The following is an 18,512-nucleotide window of genomic DNA, read 5'->3' as shown; positions in this document are numbered from 1 at the left end:
CAGTGCTTGGACCCTTAAATGTGTATGTTTAATTGGCCTACATCCAATTAGCATAGGCTAACTTACTTCTAAATCCCTAGTATATGGTACCAGTGGTACGAAGGGGAGTTAGAGTGTCCCTTCAGGGACTGCAGCACTTTTACCTTATTCCACCAGGAAGGCACAACACGTCTCCAGTCGGTCACTGCCGGGCCGTTTTAAAAACCGCTAACTCGACGTTGCCATTCTAATCAATGGTAAAGCCCAAATTTCCCTTTTAATGTGTGCAAGTCGCTCCTTCAGCTGGCCTATCGAGCTGCTTATTAGTAAACTAGAACATGTGTTTAACATGTTCACAGTAAAACTCCCCAGTCGTCACTTTTACCCAGAGAGACTGGTAGCTCCATTGGAGAGTACAGAGTTACTTGCGGATACCTCAGCTGGACTAGCTTCCGAATGAGACCTCCAAAGTTGGTACTTCAAGGCCCCAAACAACTTGTTACATAAAGCCTGTTTGGATGTCCAACCCGAAATTAATGTAACTTATTGCAACATTTTAAGAACATTTGCTACTCTGTTGCCCAAATTTTCCAGTAGTCATTTACTGAGGGTGGCGCCATGACAGCCTTCTGCTCGCCTGGGGAGACATGTAAACGGCTCCCAGACAAGTAATAAGAGGCCTGCCACTGGAGGAGGCGTTACCGCTTGTGGAAGGAAGCCACATGGGGTGCTAGCCCAAAAGGCAAGATTCAAAGGGGAAGCCTCCTTTGAAGGGCAAATGGTGGACACACAAGTTAGCGTCTGGGGCAGAGAAGGGAGCACACAGGGAAAACCGGTTTTCCTATGGGCATGTAGCCCACAGGCACCCACACCTCTAGGGTGAGCTACAGAACTCCACATACCAAGAGAAGGGGCTCACCATCTTGGGGGTGCGTAGAGTAGAGCGTTCTGGGACAGTTAGAGACCACACTTCACAAGTAGTTGTAATCAGGCAAGAGGGAACCTAGTAGCCCATTGGCTAGCGTCAGCGACCTCCCTAGAAGACACTTTCTGGGCACAAAAAGGGCACTACTGCACCCAGAATTCAAATCTTGTTGAACTGGAGAAGGGAACTGAAGGACTGCCCTGCAAGACCAAAGACCCAGCAGAGGAGAGGCTGCACCGAAGCTGGAGTACGCCTGCTGCACCTTGGGCTAGCAAAGAAAAGGACTGTGCCTGCTCATGGAGAGGTCGTCCCAGAGCCCAGACAGAAGAAGAGACTCCAAGTGTCAGTTGGCTGACTTTCTGTTCACAGCACAGGGCCACAAAAGCCGAAATAACCCACCTGGTGAGTTGGTGTACAAGATCATCAGATAGCCGCTTCTCGGCTCTGTGCAGCCTAAGATACCAGAAACGCCTATCAAAAGTTGCACTAGAGTCTGCTGGACCTGGGAGAATTTGAGTGCAGCTCAGTCACCAAGAGAAAGAATCCACTGATTATGCTCAGCCAGGCGACTGGTAGCCCTGTGGGCTTGGAGGGAGATTGATCCCTGCGGCCAGAATCACTTCACCAAGACCACATACAAGGAGTAGCCACAGGATGACCCCTGTCAACTACACAGCATCTTTGAACATCTTCAGTATCCTGTATCCCTTGCATCAGGACCAGGCCGTAGCTTGGGAGGTGGAGGGGTTTCACCCATCCAATGAATTATTTTTCTGGTAATAGGTGTTTTCAGGCGGGTATGGTGCGATGTCTGTCCAATTTCACCAGAAATGTGTATCAAAAGACACACACAATCTCCCTCTGGTTTGAAAGTCTTCAAAAAGGTTGGTTGTTTTACAAAATATTGTGTTTCCTCTCACTTAGTACCCCGCTAAATCTGCATTTCCTCTGTCCCTTTAGCCCTTCTTGTGCACCCTGCTTGTGGTGTAATGTTTTATAACATTATCTGCCAGCATGACAGTTGACCAATCTGAAACTCACATTCCCCCCAATCTTACTGACTAAGCTATGCCCCTGATCAGGACCACCCTACAGAAGTCAATGGCAAGGAGCCACTGATGCTGGACCCGACTAAAGACTGCTTTTCCTGAGGGGGTAATGGTTTCTTTGGATCTTGCTGGTCCCTTTGACTGGCTCCATGCCAGAGTTGGTCACCCAAACTAAATCTAAGTAACCACAAACCAACTTGTCAAAGTTTTTCTTGAAAAAAGGTTTGTGCCAAATTTGTTGAATTTGCCAGTGCTTGTTTGTGGTCAAGTAAAAAGGCTCAAATTATTGGTTCTTGTATAATCAATATCTCCAGAACCCTTCAGTGGATCTTTATCATTTTAGTGTCCATAAATTCACAAAAACACAATTTTTTAAAAAACATTTAAAATCATTGTTATATTTCTTGAGCCGTGTTTCTTTGTTCTTCAAATGTTTTGGTGATTTGTAAATTATTAACACTTGCTGCTTTGTATAAGCCCAACTGCTCAGAGCCACAGCTACCCAGTTTTGAACTAAGGTTCAACAAACGAAAAAGCGGATTGGTCCTTAGAGGGCTGATAGTGTATTACACACGCTTGATCCCACTGCAGCAATTTGAACCAGGACCTGGGAATGAGCACCACTGAGCACCAGTGCTTCGCTCGGAATCTACTGACCACCAAGAGATGTCCCATGACTCACCACATAGTAGAATGTGATGGAGGTTGCATCTTTATCCAGTGCCTCTCGGTTGAGGATGAACTCTGCGTCCATGTTGGTGGCCTGGCCACAGTTCTGCTTTGCCACCACCTGGGAAAGTTTCAGAAAACTGCCACTTTTGGAGTAGAACCGGTTCACGCGGTACTCTGTGGGGGAGAACCTAGATCTCGTCCAGTCAGAGGAGGAGCATTCTTGACTTTTCGGGTACCGGGCCTGTTGGAGAGGAAGAGGCAAACCGAAAGGTGAGGAAAAGTACTTCCACAATAAAGAACAGGAGAAAACTGGGATAGGACAACCAGCCAGAGAAAGATGGTGGAAGAAAGTAATCAAGCAACAGACAGAGTAAAGGGTGCTGCAAGAAAAAGTGGAAAAAAAAGTAGATGCCAGGAAAATACAGAAAAGGTGGTACAAGAATAAAATGAAAAAATGTTTAAAAAATAAAAGATAGAAATAGTATTAAGAGACAGTTAAGGATTCGGGAAACAACTGGGAAAGAGAAGGACCAGGAAACAGCCAGAGATTGAAACACTGCAGACATAAAAACACAAAGTACAAATCCACAGAAGGAGAGAACTCAAGTGTTTAATAGTTTATGGCTGAAAGCAGATTGGGAAAAAGACAAAAGATTGACCAGAAAGAGGCAACAGAAGAAGGAGTGAGGCAAATGGACTGTCTGAACCACATGTATTGTAAACAAAAGCCAAACAAAAAGCAGGAAAAAAAAGGGAAATAAATCAAGTTTTAAAGGAACAGAAGAGAACCAAGAACAGGAAAACAGTTATTTTCTAATTGAGAAATATACAACATTTTAGCAAACAGCATTAAAGTGATTTAGAGGGCTACTGTTTTGGGTCTTAATTTCTGCAATTAGTAGTTTCATCTCTACAACGTGTGTTAGATTCCCAGATTCACAGCTCAAGGCCCGGCATGAGGCCACAGTTCTCCTCTTTTGACTGCTGACCTTCCACATCAAAGTCCTCTGTTCTAACCAGATACATGGTTGGTTTTTTGCAGAAATTTTTAAAGGAGCATGAATGGTACGGAGAGGGGGTAGTCGAGGAGAAGAAAGAACCCTGGTGGTGATGGCTACACCTCTGGCGAAGAGAGATATCCCAAAGTTCTGGAGAACTGAAATGACCCTGACAATCCAGGATTGGCTGAGGAGGATGGATGGACCAATGTTCAAAGATCAACCAACCAGTGATTTCTAAAGCGCGGCTAATCACCCGTAGGGTCTCAAGTTGGAGAAGATGGAGGAGCCACTTACCAGGTCAGAGGTTGTCCATGTAAACATGGGAAAAGTGGGGCCATGGTGGGGGGTGGAGATTATTTCCATATTCCTACTACTTAGCGCAACCATCTTGCATAACGAAATGTGAAATGTGCATAGTGCTGCAATATAGTGACCTACTGCCATATGAAAGGAAAATTTTCATGTAGGATTTGCCTCCGGCTGAAATCTCCAGAGTTGTTTAATAAAGAACACCCAAGGGCTATTGAGTGTACTAAGTGTTAGTACTAAAAACATACATTTGTACTCAAACAAATAGTTTGTGTGGTATAGTTATGAAGCTTTCTAATTTATGAAAATCTTTGGGATTTAGGTTGGTTTTTCTAAGGCATTTTTGTAGTTCTGGTTTACTTTTGTCAGCTTAGCAATTCTGAAAAAACTAACTGAAGTCTACAAATAAGGGGATAGTTGAGGGACAATATAAATGAGAGAGAGTATTAGCAGAGGGGAGCCAAGAGTGAAGGAGAATGGGGCTCCCTCCCTGGATTCTTCAAATCAAAACAACCCCTAATCAAAAATAGTTTACCAAAAGGTACATTCTTTAAATAGGTTCTAGTTTAATACCAATTAAAATGCAATACATCCCCAGACACATCTTTATTTGCTGACTGGTTGGAGGATCAGACCCATACTGAGGACACTCATCACATGGCATTGACTGAACCCCCCCTTTTCTTCTCTATCACACACAGGGCCTGATCTAGAACTTGACGGAGGGGTTATTGCATCAGAAACTTGACAGGTATCCCGTCCACCGTATTACGATTTCCATAAGCTATAATGGGGTTGTAATATGGCAGACAGGATAACCCCCTCCGCCACACTCTAAATCAGGCCCTGAGAATCTTCAAAAACAAGTGGGGTGATGATACACATGTACCTCCCTTGCTTGACTAGATCGATCCCCTCCGATCGGGTGACCACCAATGACGAAAAGCTTGGAACACAGTAACCAACGTGTCTGTGGTTCATGTTGCCGCTCCCTTTGAGGTGCCTCCTCCCACCACGGACTGAGTTTTAACAACAATGGCATATGATTGGTCCTAATGTAATTGGATGCCACAGATAAAATCGGACTCTTCATGAGATAGAGTATGTCTTGATCTCAATGGGAAATAGGCTGCAAAAGTGGCCACAGGTAAAAGGAAGAAGAGTAAACTCAGATGAATTTGGTCAATATGAGCGAGAGAAGAGGATAGTTTGGAACTGAAGAGAGGCAAATGTAAGGGTTCGAAAAAACATCTGGGAAGGAGAAATTATGAATAACTGGCAACAGATAAGTGAAGTACCAGGCAAAGGAGAGGTGGCCCATGCCACTCAAAGAGGCTGTGCCCAACGCAGAAGCGGTTTACTCAGAATGATGAGGACTTTGGAATGTTTGATAGAAACAACAAGGAGATGGCGGCCTTCACAAGAGGGTATGCAGAACGTTTTAAGGTATATGAATTGACCAAAGAGGGGGTCGTCGAGAAAATTACAGGTTTGCCTGGTTTTGTTTGTCACCCACGTACAGTTTTGTGGCAAATTGTACTAAGGAATGGGTTCGGAGACCTCTGCAGAGAGGCGAGAGCAGTGATGAGACCAAATCTGGACCCTGAAATGACAGATCTTTTATTCAGGCTTGGAGAGGATCCAACAACAGCTTTGGAGAGATCACTAAACCATGGTGAGGACAGGTGAAGGGAGATTTAGAGACCTTTAGAAAGAAAAATATATTTAAAGAGAAGTTAATGGGTGAGAAATTACTCAGAGATTGGAGTCAAAGGGCTATTCATCAGGACACATCTAATCGGCTTTAATCTCAGAGTGCCGCAAGGCAGTGCCGACGGTAAAACATCCAAAACTAGGAGAAATGAAAGGTAAAGAAGGAACTGCAGAGACAAAGGTTTATTATTTGCCGACAGTAGAGTAAATTAGACAAGCAAACATGAGTCAACCTTTTATATTCTATATCAAAGGTCCCATCATCAGCCAGAAGGAGGAACAGGATGCCAAGCCTCTCAGTTACCTACAGGATTGTTTCCACAGCAGGGAGAGTTGCCAGAGGAAGAGGTGAAATGCAAGTTGCAGCCCAGTGGGAGTACAAAGACTATTATTGTTTTGTTCCCTATAATGGTGGAAGGAAGGTTAAGACACTTCAGGAGAAGGAAGAAGTAACATCAGATACTTGGGTGTTAGAAACAAATCGCTGCTTCAGAACAGAGTCAGTTGAGATCCCAATGTCGGTCATACTTCACAGGAGCAAGTCTGGTTAATGAAACTGGCTGTAAAAAGCTTTCCATTTCAGGTGGTTGAAACCTTTAAGACCAGTTTGTGACCATGTCTTTCAGGGTATCGTCAGCACCTTGGTGTTTTACGAAAGTTTTGAGGCCAACGGTAGGTTACTTGATGTCAAAAAGACAATAGTAGTTTATCTGGAAAATATTTTAATTAGGTCATAGACGCCAGCCCCATTTAGATCTTGGAGGGTGATTTGCTTCATCTCAAATGGTGACAGATCCATCGAAATATAAATCCCATTATACCAGATAGATATCCCGTCCACAAAAATATAAATCTGGTCACCACTGTGACGGAGTAAGTTGTCCGCCAAGTTCTAAATCAGGCCCAGAGTCAGGACAGTTGGTCGGACATCTGGGACAGTTTATTGGAAAAGTTGGATTTGTAATTAATTTAGAGAAATCCATTTTGGTAACCAAGAAGGAAATAGAGTTTGGGTACCCAAGAACAGAGCGTTAATTTAAATTAATTTATGAAGAATGTACGAAAGATAAAACTGGAAGTTAGGAGTCCGATACAGAAGGAGGAATTATTTTCTAAGCCATTTGCTAGGGTGATAGGTCTGTTGCAAGCCTCAATCCAGCCTGTATTTCCTGGACCCCTGCAGTGCAAAGTTCTCTAGAGAATACAAGTGAGTACTTCACAGGAGATGAAGACAAGGTCCAAGTGATGCAGGATGCAAAAGAGGAACTTCTGGGGTAGATGGAGAATTTGAAACCTGGAAGAGGTGAGTGCTTTAAGATAAGCCTAGAGTTTACTCTGGAATCAGATGGAAGTTTCTATTGTTTGGGGGCTAAATTAGGGCAGAAGGAGACAATGTCCTTCTCAGAGAAGGACATGTATATAAACGGACTGGAGAAGTCAGTTTCTTTGCATTGCAGAGATTTCAGAATCCGTTAGAAGGCAGCCCAGTATTGGATAATCAGACCAGTGTCGAGTATTAATCGTTTAGGAGGCTTGAGATGAAAAGCATTGACAGATCTGGCAAAGTAGTTGTATTCTTGTCTAGAGCACTGGGTGGAGCTCAAAACAGAGAAGTTATCAGGGGATGCCAATCAGGCCACAGACAGGAATTCTAGGTTTCTAAGGGATTACAATGACTGGATGTGGACTACAGAGATATGAGTGCAGAGAAGGATGGGCATGTTGGAGGTGGACCTTCATGCCTCAATACTACCCACACACTTGGAGCGATAATGCAGTTGAAGCAGATTCGGGAGCTGGGGCAATGAATGCTTCCCAGAAGAGCACATGCCCTCCTTTTATAATGACATAGGGACCGACTGCTTTTGAGCAGCTAGAGATGTTCAGATGGTGCTGACAACTCCATTTTGGGGATCCCAACCATGGAGAGCTGCAATTGTTAATTCAGGACCACCTTCTACTTCCTGCAAAGAAGTTGTTAATGAGCAAACAACGGTGAGGAATATCTTTTGGAGTAAAGTGGAGAATTGACCCGTCTTGTTTGGAGGATACTAGGTATCCAGGAGTCTGCCATTGTGCTCCAGGGTCTACAAATAGGTATACAGGTGCAGGGAAAGTCTTGGTGTGTTGGTGCATGGCACGTGGTATAGATCCCTCCGCGGTTTATGATGTAATATTGACACATTTATCCCATTTGGTTGAGTAAGGTTTGCTATATAGAGACTTGAACAGGTTACAAACCCACGATGCTGGGTGGGCATTAGTTGAAGGAAGACTGTTCGATATGCAGAGATTTAGGGCCAGATGTAGCAAACGTTTTGCGACTCGCAAACGGCAAAATTTGCCGTTTGCGAGTCGCAAAACACGTATCCCAATGCAGAAATGCATTTTGCGAGTCGTTACCGACTCGCAAAATGCATTTCAGACTCGCAAATAGGAAGGGGTGTTCACTTCCTATTTGCGAGTCGCATTGGGATGCAATACCATTTGCGACCGCATATGCGGTCGCAAATGGCATCGCAGTTACCATCCACTTCAAGTGGATGGTAACCCAATCGCAAATTGGAAGGGGTCCCTATGGGACCCCTTCCAGTTTGTGATTGCACCCCAAAATATTTTTTCAGGGCAGGGAGTGGTCCAAGGGACCACTCCCTGCTCTGAAAAATCCGAAACTAAAGGTTTCGTTTTTTTTTGTAGTGCAGCTCGTTTTCCCTTAGGGAAAACGGGCTACACTTCAAAAAAAAAAAAAAAAAAACCTGCTTTATGGACAAGCAGGTCGCTAACAGAGGCCTGCTGACGTCAGCAGGCCTCCATGTTACCGAGTGCCCATACTCGCAATGGGGCCGCAATTTGCGACCCACCTCATGAATATTCATGAGGTGGGTCATTGCGACCCCATTGCGAGTTGCAGTCGGTGTCTGAGACACCGTACTGCATAGCAATTTGCGACTTGCAAATTGCGAGTCGCAGGGACTCGCAATTTGCAAGTCACAAATTGCTTTTTTGGTACATCTGGCCCTTAGTATGAAAAGGAGTGGAGTGTATACTGATCAGGAGACCCTCCCAAACACAAGGTACAGATCAATTTGGGATGCAGATAACATCTTCACAAAGTTGAAGGCTGGAAAGCAGATTAATATAAAACTTTGAAACAGCTGAATGGGATGAGGGCAACCTTATTAGGCGTTAGATCATACAGCAGAGTATCAGGTGTTTGTGCATTGGAAGTAAGATTTATATTTTACCCGACAAGAGTGTTTGAGGTCTCTGGAAGAACAATGCAATTAGTGAATCGGTTTGCTTTGATACACTTTTGGAAGAACAACCTGAATGGTGTGTGATGAGCAGCACAAGTGCTGAAGAAAGTGCGTTCGGATGTAGACTGAGGAAAGGACCAGTTATTGATTTCATAAGTGAAACTTTATAGAGCGGGTACATCCGCAACGATAGCAAGAGGGGTGAAGAACATAGTGGGAGAATTTGATCTAGAGGGGACAACGTTTGGAGCACATTCAACACATGATGCAATGGCGTTCGCAAAACCTTATTTGAGAACTATGGAGCATGTAATGAACACAGCTTTCGGGGCACAAGGACATCCTCTGGGCGTCCCATAAAATGATGATTTACCCAAGTACGACAAGAGAACCTACATTTAATTAGAGACACAGAGGTAAGCAATGTCCTGCCCTCTTGATGGAGAAAGAAATAGTGATGCTTAGCTGAGAGCTTCCCAAAATGAGTCTTATTCAGAAGTTTGTTTTTGAGAGATCCCGTTTTTGATTGTTGGACAGTAGAAACCAGAAGGATGTGACTTTAAGGAAAATGAATGGAAAGATGATATTTTTGTTTTACAGGATAGTCTCAGCGCTCTCAACCAGGACGACTATTGATGCAGGGAAGAGGTAAACGATGTGAACATCCAGTAACTAGACGTTTAGCAGTTATTCCTACTTTTGGTATGTTGAAAGATGCAGCATTGAAGGAGTTAATGCATAATGCTGACCTCGGAGTCTTTAAGAAAATCTACATTTTCTTCTCATGATTAGGAGAATTATTCTCTCAAACCTACTGCCTCAATCGCGCGCCTCATTTTTGTTTCTACCTTTCCTTCTCTATGGCCTCTGTCTTCTTCTCCGAGATGCTGTTCCCCCGTTTCTCTCTCCCTCACTTGGGGCCCGACTTAGATCTTGGCGGGATTACCGCCCATCAGTCGGGGTGGCAGACCCAAGAACACGGTCAAGTAGATTGTCTTCCGTATTTAGATGTGTTGTGGTTGAGCCGCATACCACCACGAAGGAGTGCTTTTTCTAGTTGTCAGGCTGGCGGGTTACGCCCAACCCCATTTAGATGGTACAGTCCTGCAAGCTGTGCAGTGCTGGCAGATTGCCGATGGAGGGAGCTCGTCACTGGACCCAATGTCCATCGGACAATGCCAGTGGCAATGGAATAGAGGTAAGTCATACACACACTGTACCTGCACAACACATACACACCATTTTCTATTGCCATTCCAACACCACACAACATACCCATGCCGAAAACACACATTAACATGCATCCATTACATAACATACACACAAAGTTGCTACTACACCTACAGTTGAGACAACCACCAACAAAACCACACACTCTTCAGCACAAACACAACTTGACAATGACCGCAACACAAACAACTCACCTGCATGTTGCACACAGCAACACACAATATCAGACCCCATACATACGTAGCACACATACTGACAACCACACCACCCACTCCAGCTCCATCCACCTCAACCAGCCAGTCCAATCTCATTCACACATACAGACTCACATCCACAACATGACAGGTACAGGCCCAATTCTGCACAAATGGACATACTTGACAACTGTGACTGTAACACCATAGTGGTGCCAGCATTCATTTTGCAATAAATATTGACATCATAATAATAGTTATGTATGTGTGCCATGTGTGTCTTGTACCAGTGTGTCCCCATTCATGTTGCACCCCATAGTTTCCCGATACATGCATGTCACCATAAGCTAAAAAAAATTACTGACATGTATGTAACTAAAGTGGTATCGAGCTCGTGTGCAATGGCCACACCATTGACACAGGCAATGCGGGTTCCCTCCCTAAGAGTCTGTCGACAGGGAGAGGAGGGTTTGTGTTTTCTCAGTGGTCCAGGGGCAGCAGCGATGAAAGGTGTTATCCAGTCGTGTCCAGTCAGAAAGGTATATGGAATCGGGATTTTTTTTTTTTTTTTTTTTTAACCTCAATCCCCTCAACCCCAATCCGTCAACTCAGATGTGGCGGTCGGATCACCACAGTTGGCTTGGCGGTAAGGCACATTCAAATCCGCACAGAGGTAAGGGTGGCTGGAGTCCCGCCACCAGCCACTATTTCCAATGGCACTGTTGACACAGATTGGAATCCTTGGTGGAGTCGGCGGGACTCGGGGGAGGGGGGGGGAAATTGCCTATGGGACCGCCAACATCTAAATCTGGCGGGCAGACCGCCAAGGTAGCAGATATGTTTTCAGTTTGAAAACTGACAGCGAGACTTACCGTCAAGATCTAAATCAGATCCCTAGTCGGTTTCTCTTTCAACCCTGCGTCTATCCTTCGTGGGGGGTGTCTGTGTATATTATGTCTTCCCAGTCTTCCGAAACCCTTACTTGGAATATCCTCGAACAGCAAATGTTCCAGAGTAGAATACTAAACAGTTGCTTCTGCCTGCAAGTTCTTCTCATGAAGAAGGGATTATCTTCAGAACTGGTCACTCTCTCACTTCTGAACAGAGTTCTTTTCATTAGGGTTCCCTCTTCTATTCACTGATACTGCTGTAAGGAACATGCCATCTACTTTTACTGCTGCCCACAGCTTCCACTGAAAAAGCTGAATGGTGTCATGGCCCAACTGCCCATGCAAAGCAAAGGGAAAACACCAGCAGAGTGGACTGAAAGGGGCTGCTTTCTGGGAAGGATGGAACCCTCCTCCCAGTGAGCACCAATACTGCACCAATTGTGCCACCTTCCAGACCCCAGCCCTCTCACTTGCAACAACTTCACAACTCCCAAGAGGCTAAACTCATATTCACAAGTACTTCTGTTTGACACATATCACTGCAGTTAATGTGGAACAGTCACACACTCGGAGACCTCACCTAATCTCAAATCGGACCTGCATTTACCAGGAAAGCTTCTGGCCTCCAAGCCGGCAGCAAGAACAGCCACAATCGCTGGTTGTACGATTTGCCATTCATACCTCCTTTACCACTGCACATCAGGTCCACCTCTCCGCCTACCTTCCAACACCATAAACAAGCAACCCACTAAAAACTGACAGACTGAATAAAAAAAACTTGATTAGAAAATACTCCAACAATGCCCCAAACACCCCCCCCCCCAAATCCGTAAATATATATATATATATTTCAAAAATGCTTCTGGTACCATACAGAAAGTTCCTGGACACCAGATGGAAGTCCAAAAATACTTAATTCACCAATGCTTTCTCCCAGTACAACGCGTTTCAGCCATAGCCTTGCTCGCGTACTATTTGAGAGTATATTGCACACAAACTATATACCACAACCAAACTAAACATGAAAAAAAGGACTATCGGAATACATGACTACCCTGCACTGTGCAAATGTAAGCGCCATCTTAAAATGTCCAAAAATCTATACAAAATGCAAAAATGATCTTATAATCACAAGTTCATCCACAATATGTGTTCTATTAAACATCAATTAAATATCCTCATTTAAATAAATTTAAATATTAAATATTGTTAATATCGAAAAAGATCCATAATGTAAAAAGCATAATGTAAACTGGATATCATATTTGTGAACATAGGATGGGCACTAATGTACACATATTCCTTAATATCCCTGTGTTACTAATATATGTGTATTACTACCTACCAACATGTGAATACACCCCAACCGTGTCACATCTATCACATAATATACCCTAAAACCCACACAACAAAAATCCTATTAAAATATAATAGCAAATCCATGTCCAGCAAATTCGATTAGCCCAAATGCACATTCATTTCCTCACTCAAATTCAATCCCCCCGTGCTCAAGGTGTTGAGTCTAATAATCATTTTAGATTCCAAGATCCTCACCTTTTTTTTCCTCTGTTGCCTCCCCTCATATTGGACTTGATCTGATCTATGACTGCAAAATTCAACAACCTCTCATCCCCATTAAGTATTTCACAGAAATGCCTAGCCACTGGGTATGTTCGATCACACTTGCGAATCGCTCGAATGTTAGGTTATGTTATAATGGTTTATATAGCGCCTAAACTGCCCAGAGGCCTCGTAGCGCTTATACTGCCATGGCGGAGATGTACTATTTATGTTCATACAGGAGTTTACATTTTAAATAGCCAAGTCTTCAGATCCTTCCTAAAAGACATCTCTTGTGGATTTGATCTTATCTTGAAAGGGAGGTTGTTCCAGAGCAAGGCACCTTGATGTGCTAGTGATCTTCCTCCCCATCTTGCTTTCCTCGCTATTGGTACTATGGCCAGGTTAGCTGAGGAGGATCCGAGTGTCCTGGCTGGAATGTAGACCTGTGCCAATGTTTTAAGCATTTCAGGACCATTATCAAATATGGCTCTATGAAAGTGACAGAGGGTCTTGAACTGAATCCTTTCCTCCACAGGGAGCCAGTGTAGGGCTGCGATCCCTGTCCGTATCGAGTGTTGTCTAGGAGTTTTTAACAGCAGACGTGCTGCTGCGTTTTGTACCCTTTGAATCACATATCTCGGAGAGCCTATAAACAAGGCATTGCCATAGTCAATCCGGGAGCCTATCAGTGCCTGGATAACCAGTCTTCTGGCAAAAAACGGTAGAATAGTTAAAACCTTCCTCAGGGTCCTAAGCAGGGCAAATGCAGTTCCTGCTATTCTATTAGCATGTTGGGCCATTGAGAGAAGAGGGTCCAGCCATACACCCAGGCTTTTAATGAGACATTTTGGGGGTGGGAGGGTGGGCAACCCTCTCAATAGGCTTAGAATTAACTAAGGGCATTTTATTTCCAAAAAACATAACCTCAGTTTTATCGTCGTTGAGCTTCAGTTTACTTCGGACATCCAAGTAGCAACTGCTTTCAGACAGGGACCTAGTGCCGTCCCCATATCTGGGTGGGTATTAGAAAAAGAGACGACCAGCTGAGTATCGTCTGCATAAGCTACCAGGTTCAGCCCAAATGGCTCAACTATTCCTGCTAGCGGCCGCATGTAGACGTTAAAAAGTAGCGGACTCAGGGCCGACCCCTGAGGGACACCACAATTACTGAAAGTGCGCCTAGAGGTATATGATCTATCCAGTACCTGAAAGGACCTCCCATGTATAAATGAAAGGATCTATTCTAGTGCGACTCCGGCAATTCCACATCCCCGCAATCTGTTTTTGAGGATATTTAAATCAACTGTATCGAATGCCGCACTCAAGTCCAGAAGGATGATAGCGGTTTCAATACCTTTATCGATCCTTTTCCTTGCTTCTTCTGTAATGGCAATCAGTGCGGTTTCTGTACCATGTTTAGGCCTAAAACCCATCTGGGTAGGATGTATCAGGTTTTTTTCTTCCAGAAGCGTAGACAGCTGAGAATGTACATGCTTCTCCGCAAGTTTGGCTATTAGAGGCAGCAATGAAATCGGTCTATAGTTGCTCAGTATCCAGATTATTATTATTATTATTATTTTTTTAAGAGCGGCTTGACAATAGCCTGTTTCCAGTGGTCTGGTACCGTACCAGAAACTAATGAGGTGTTAATAAGTTTCGTAATTATCGGACCTAAAACGGATGTTCCCATGGATAAGATCTGGAGGGGGGGAAGAGGCAGAATCTAGCGGCGAGCCTGATTTCGTTGAGCTCAGTAATTTAGTAACTCTGTCCAAACTAATAGGAGTGAAGTTTGTAAGGAAAATTTCCTCCCCAACCTCCTGGTTCATCATCCCCTGATTTGTAATAGAGGAATTGGGAAAGGCTAGATAGATGTTCTGAATTTTACTTAAAAAGAAGCTTGCCAGATCCTCTACATGTTGCTGTGGGGAGTCCCTAGTTTCTGACTCCTCACTTGGATGAATAAGATCTTTTAAGGCGTTAAATATCTCCTTGGGTGAATTAGCTGCTGCTTCAATTTTTTCAGAATAGTATGTCGCCTGAGTTTTTTTAATTTCTAAGTGATATTCTCGAATCGTATTCTTGTAGTCCCTTTTCACAGAGTCATCTTGGGTGGATCTCCATTTCCTCTCTTGCTTCCTACATTCTCTTTTCTTCTCTTTTCTTGCATTGAACCAAGGAGCCGACTTCTTTCGAGGAATGTTTTTAGTAGCAGAGAGGGGTATGAGCTCGTCTAGGCTATTCTATTGGCTATCCATTTGTTAACAGAGTGTGAGAAGTCTGTTATATTGCTTATATTTATATTTCCTGGTCTATTTTTCTCCAATGCGGTAATAAACTCTGTGGCTTTTAGTTTATGCCATTTCCTTCTACGTGGAGGGGCCCCCGTATGACTGCTCTTATAGTGGGAGATGGATAGTTCTAACTCTAAAAGGAAGTGATCCGACCATGCTAGCGGGTGTGAGGATAGAAATTTTATACCTGGTACGTTAGAAAATACCAGATCAAGTGTATGTCCCTTAATATGAGTTGGTCCCTAAATAAGCTGTACTAGGTCACATGCATTCATGTCTGCTATCAACCTCTTAGTGGAAGCATTATCTATATTTTCCGCATGTAGATTAAAATCTTCCAACACTAAGAAATTTGATTTGGTATAAATTAGTTGCGAGATATTTTCTGCCAATGAGATCATAAAATCTCCCATGGGCCCCGGTGGACGATAAATCAGAACACCAGATAGGGTGTAATGAGGGTTCACGCTGAGAGAGAAAGACATACTCTCGCAGTCTTTAATTAGAGTGGGTGCTGTAGTGATCTTACAAGTATCTCTATAGATGACTGCAATACCCCCCCCTCTATTAGGTCTATCAATTCTGCTAATCTTATAGCCTGTGGGGAGTGCCATCACAACATCTGGAGCAGAGCTTTCATCCAGCCAAGTTTCTGTCAGAAATAAGGCCAGAGGTTTAATTTGTTCAACCAAAAGGTGAATATCCAATATATGAGCTCCTAATGAGCGACAATTAACTAAAAAAATAGAAAGTTTATCAGAGTCCTTGGTTATTTGAGAATCCGTATGTATTTGGAAGGACCATGCACACGAGGGGTATCTATATTTGCCAATATAAGGATCTGTACTTTTAATACACAGCTTATGAGATTTAGTGTTCAGGAGGAGTAATTCTTCTTTGGAGTAGGTAATGGTTACCTTCTCGGAGGGCTCTCGGGCATAGTTTCTTGGCTCGGTCTAGCGCGAATGTGTTCCAGAACCCTCTTTTTAGCCTTGTGTATTGTGCTGCCCGCATACAATTTCCCACACGGGGACATCAGGCAATAAACACAGAAATCTGTATTGCAATTGAAATGTCCTCGAATTTGATGGGTCCAATGTCCATTGTCCCCAAACACTTCAAAACAATTGCTGCTGTATTTACATGCTTTGCACTGTCTACAACAGAAAAAACCCACAGGATGGTCTGAAGACCTAGCTCTAACATTATCACTGGTTACTCTGTTGTGACTGAGATCCTCTCTTAATGATCTACTTTTACGAAAAGTGATCGAGGGTACCCTGGAAATGACATTACTTAAAGTAGAGTCAGTCTGTAATATATGCCAACTCCTATTCAAAATCTGTCTCAGGACTTGTGACTGGTTGGAATATGTTGTAATCAATCTCACCTTCTGCTCACTTACATCAAATTCCATCCTCATATCAGGCTATCTCTCTTTATGTTATCAGCCTTACTTTTAGCTTGAAGGATCATTAAATATATAAATTCAGACTTCCAGTGAAGATATCTTACTTTTGTTAGTGAGTTATTGAATATGCTGTGGTGATGTGTTAAATACAACGATTTGGTTGGAACCATCTCATTGGCTGTACCCTCTACTCCTTTTTTATTTTTACTTAAATGGTGCCTTCGGTTCCTCCATGTATTGTAAGGCTATATCTGTACCACCTTCAAAGATGTGTAACCACACACCGTGAGGCCCTTTTCATTACTTGTACCACACCTTATGATCCGCTGTGCAGAGTTTACACTAATAACAGATGTTTACTGTCTCAGATGGTACCAAAACTGTACTCGAGACAAGGACATTTTACTCACCTAGGTATCCGACTGTATTTCGATTAAACACACTACTCTAATCCATAGCAACACTGCACTTTCTTCAGTTACACAGAGTTGCCTCAGATGGGAGCACTGAATGTGCTTGGCCACCGACATGCACACTGTGCTCACGTGGGTAGTGTCACCAATTGTGGATGTGCACAAATGGTGAATGTGTACCTACTGGAGCAATGGTGCTGTTCTCACCTGGATATTGATGCTGTACTACAATGAACAGAGTAACAAATACCCTTGCGGTACTTGCTTCCACTGCTGATGTGATACTCACTTCAATAACAATGGTGGCGTCCACAAAGTTGGTGGTGTCGATGGAAAAGAAGCACTTTCCATCCTCATCTGTCGTACAGTTGTCCACCTTCGAATAGTCAATGTACAGGTCAATGCCTTCATTGGGGATTGGCTCACTGTTCACGCCTTGGAGGATGAGCTAAACAAAAAAAATGTTTAGTGTAAGGTATCGAACTGGGTCTAGGTGCCGATCTAAAACACTTTCATCCACAGTTTAACTCAGACACATATTTCATGGTACATTTTGTCATGCATTCTGACCCAGAATCTTGACTTACAGTTTTAACTAGGAATAGAAAACACAAGCAGGCAAGAAAATGAAGCAAGGGGCAGTGATGTTGTGGAGAGTAAAGCTTGGCAGATGTCCCTCCAGCCGAGCTGCCCCACCACCACGTCCGAGCCAATAATACTTGGGTCATAAATGATTTGGCTGAAGGGAGGTGGGCTTGTAACCAGTGGTCCCTAGTTACACTCCAGCAGGGTTTACTTCAAGAGGCGCTCACCCCACCACCACCCCCACTTCACCCCCTCCCCCAGCGCTCTCCCTGATTTCACACAGTCCAGTCTGGAGAAGATCCTCATTATACAAGAGAGTGATATACAACTATCAGAATGAGTTACCGATCCACTGTAGTTGATCCCCCGCTTGTAGTAGCGATCCATGCTGCTGTAGTCGAAATTCAGCCTCATCACCTCCTGGGAGAACCACACGGATTTCGTCTCAGTCACCTGGATATCTGTGAGAATTCAAAGCAGACAAGTCAGTACAGCAAGCAGAGCCGAGGTTACCCGCTGGTCTACAAGTCAACCCAAGGATGCACAGGACAGCCAGCATCACAAGCGACCACGGCCACCACGAGCAGTGTCTGTCCCAGAGTCTTCCATTTTGTTTATCGAGCTTATGGCATCAGTAGCAACCCAGCTACGAGTTTTCAAAATTAGGTGTTTATAGAAATTGAGTGTTTGGAAGATGGAGATCAAAAATTAAACTAATTTAATCAGAGGCTACAAACCTGCTGCTATGAGTACAACTCTGCTAAAGATTTCCTTCAACAAGACAAAGGTGTAGCATTTGAAGCAGCTTTCCGACCTCATTTTTTCGACAAGCTCTTCAACCCTACCAACATGCCCCCATATTCAGCCTGCCTCATGGGACATCCAGGTGAGGCCGGAGGACTTGCTTTCAACTCAAGGTTTGCTGTTCCTTCACCAGATCCTGGTGTGTGGGTGACCCTGCACTCACAGTAGTTAAAGGATTGCTCCAATCATGCCAGACCTGCATGTGTGCCATGCCAGGACGCCT

General features: G+C 43.8%; 1 protein-coding gene across 2 annotated transcripts in view; it reads right to left on the bottom strand.

Moving 5' to 3' along the window:
* The window catches only part of LOC138303550 (ovostatin-like), a 131,994-nt gene that overhangs the window by 66,746 nt on the left and 46,736 nt on the right, over nucleotides 1–18,512 (bottom strand). For both annotated transcript variants that reach the window (XM_069242791.1, XM_069242792.1), the window contains exons 10-12: nucleotides 17,831–17,946; nucleotides 17,190–17,348; nucleotides 2,636–2,866 (exon numbers count right to left, since the gene is read on the bottom strand). In XM_069242791.1, coding sequence (XP_069098892.1) covers nucleotides 2,636–2,866; nucleotides 17,190–17,348; nucleotides 17,831–17,946 — 506 coding nt within the window. The remainder of the gene's footprint in view (nucleotides 1–2,635; nucleotides 2,867–17,189; nucleotides 17,349–17,830; nucleotides 17,947–18,512) is intronic.

Source organism: Pleurodeles waltl, chromosome 7, assembly GCF_031143425.1.
Source record: "Pleurodeles waltl isolate 20211129_DDA chromosome 7, aPleWal1.hap1.20221129, whole genome shotgun sequence".
NCBI classification, from domain to species: domain Eukaryota; kingdom Metazoa; phylum Chordata; class Amphibia; order Caudata; family Salamandridae; genus Pleurodeles; species Pleurodeles waltl.
This window is presented reverse-complemented; position numbering and strand designations above follow the sequence as displayed.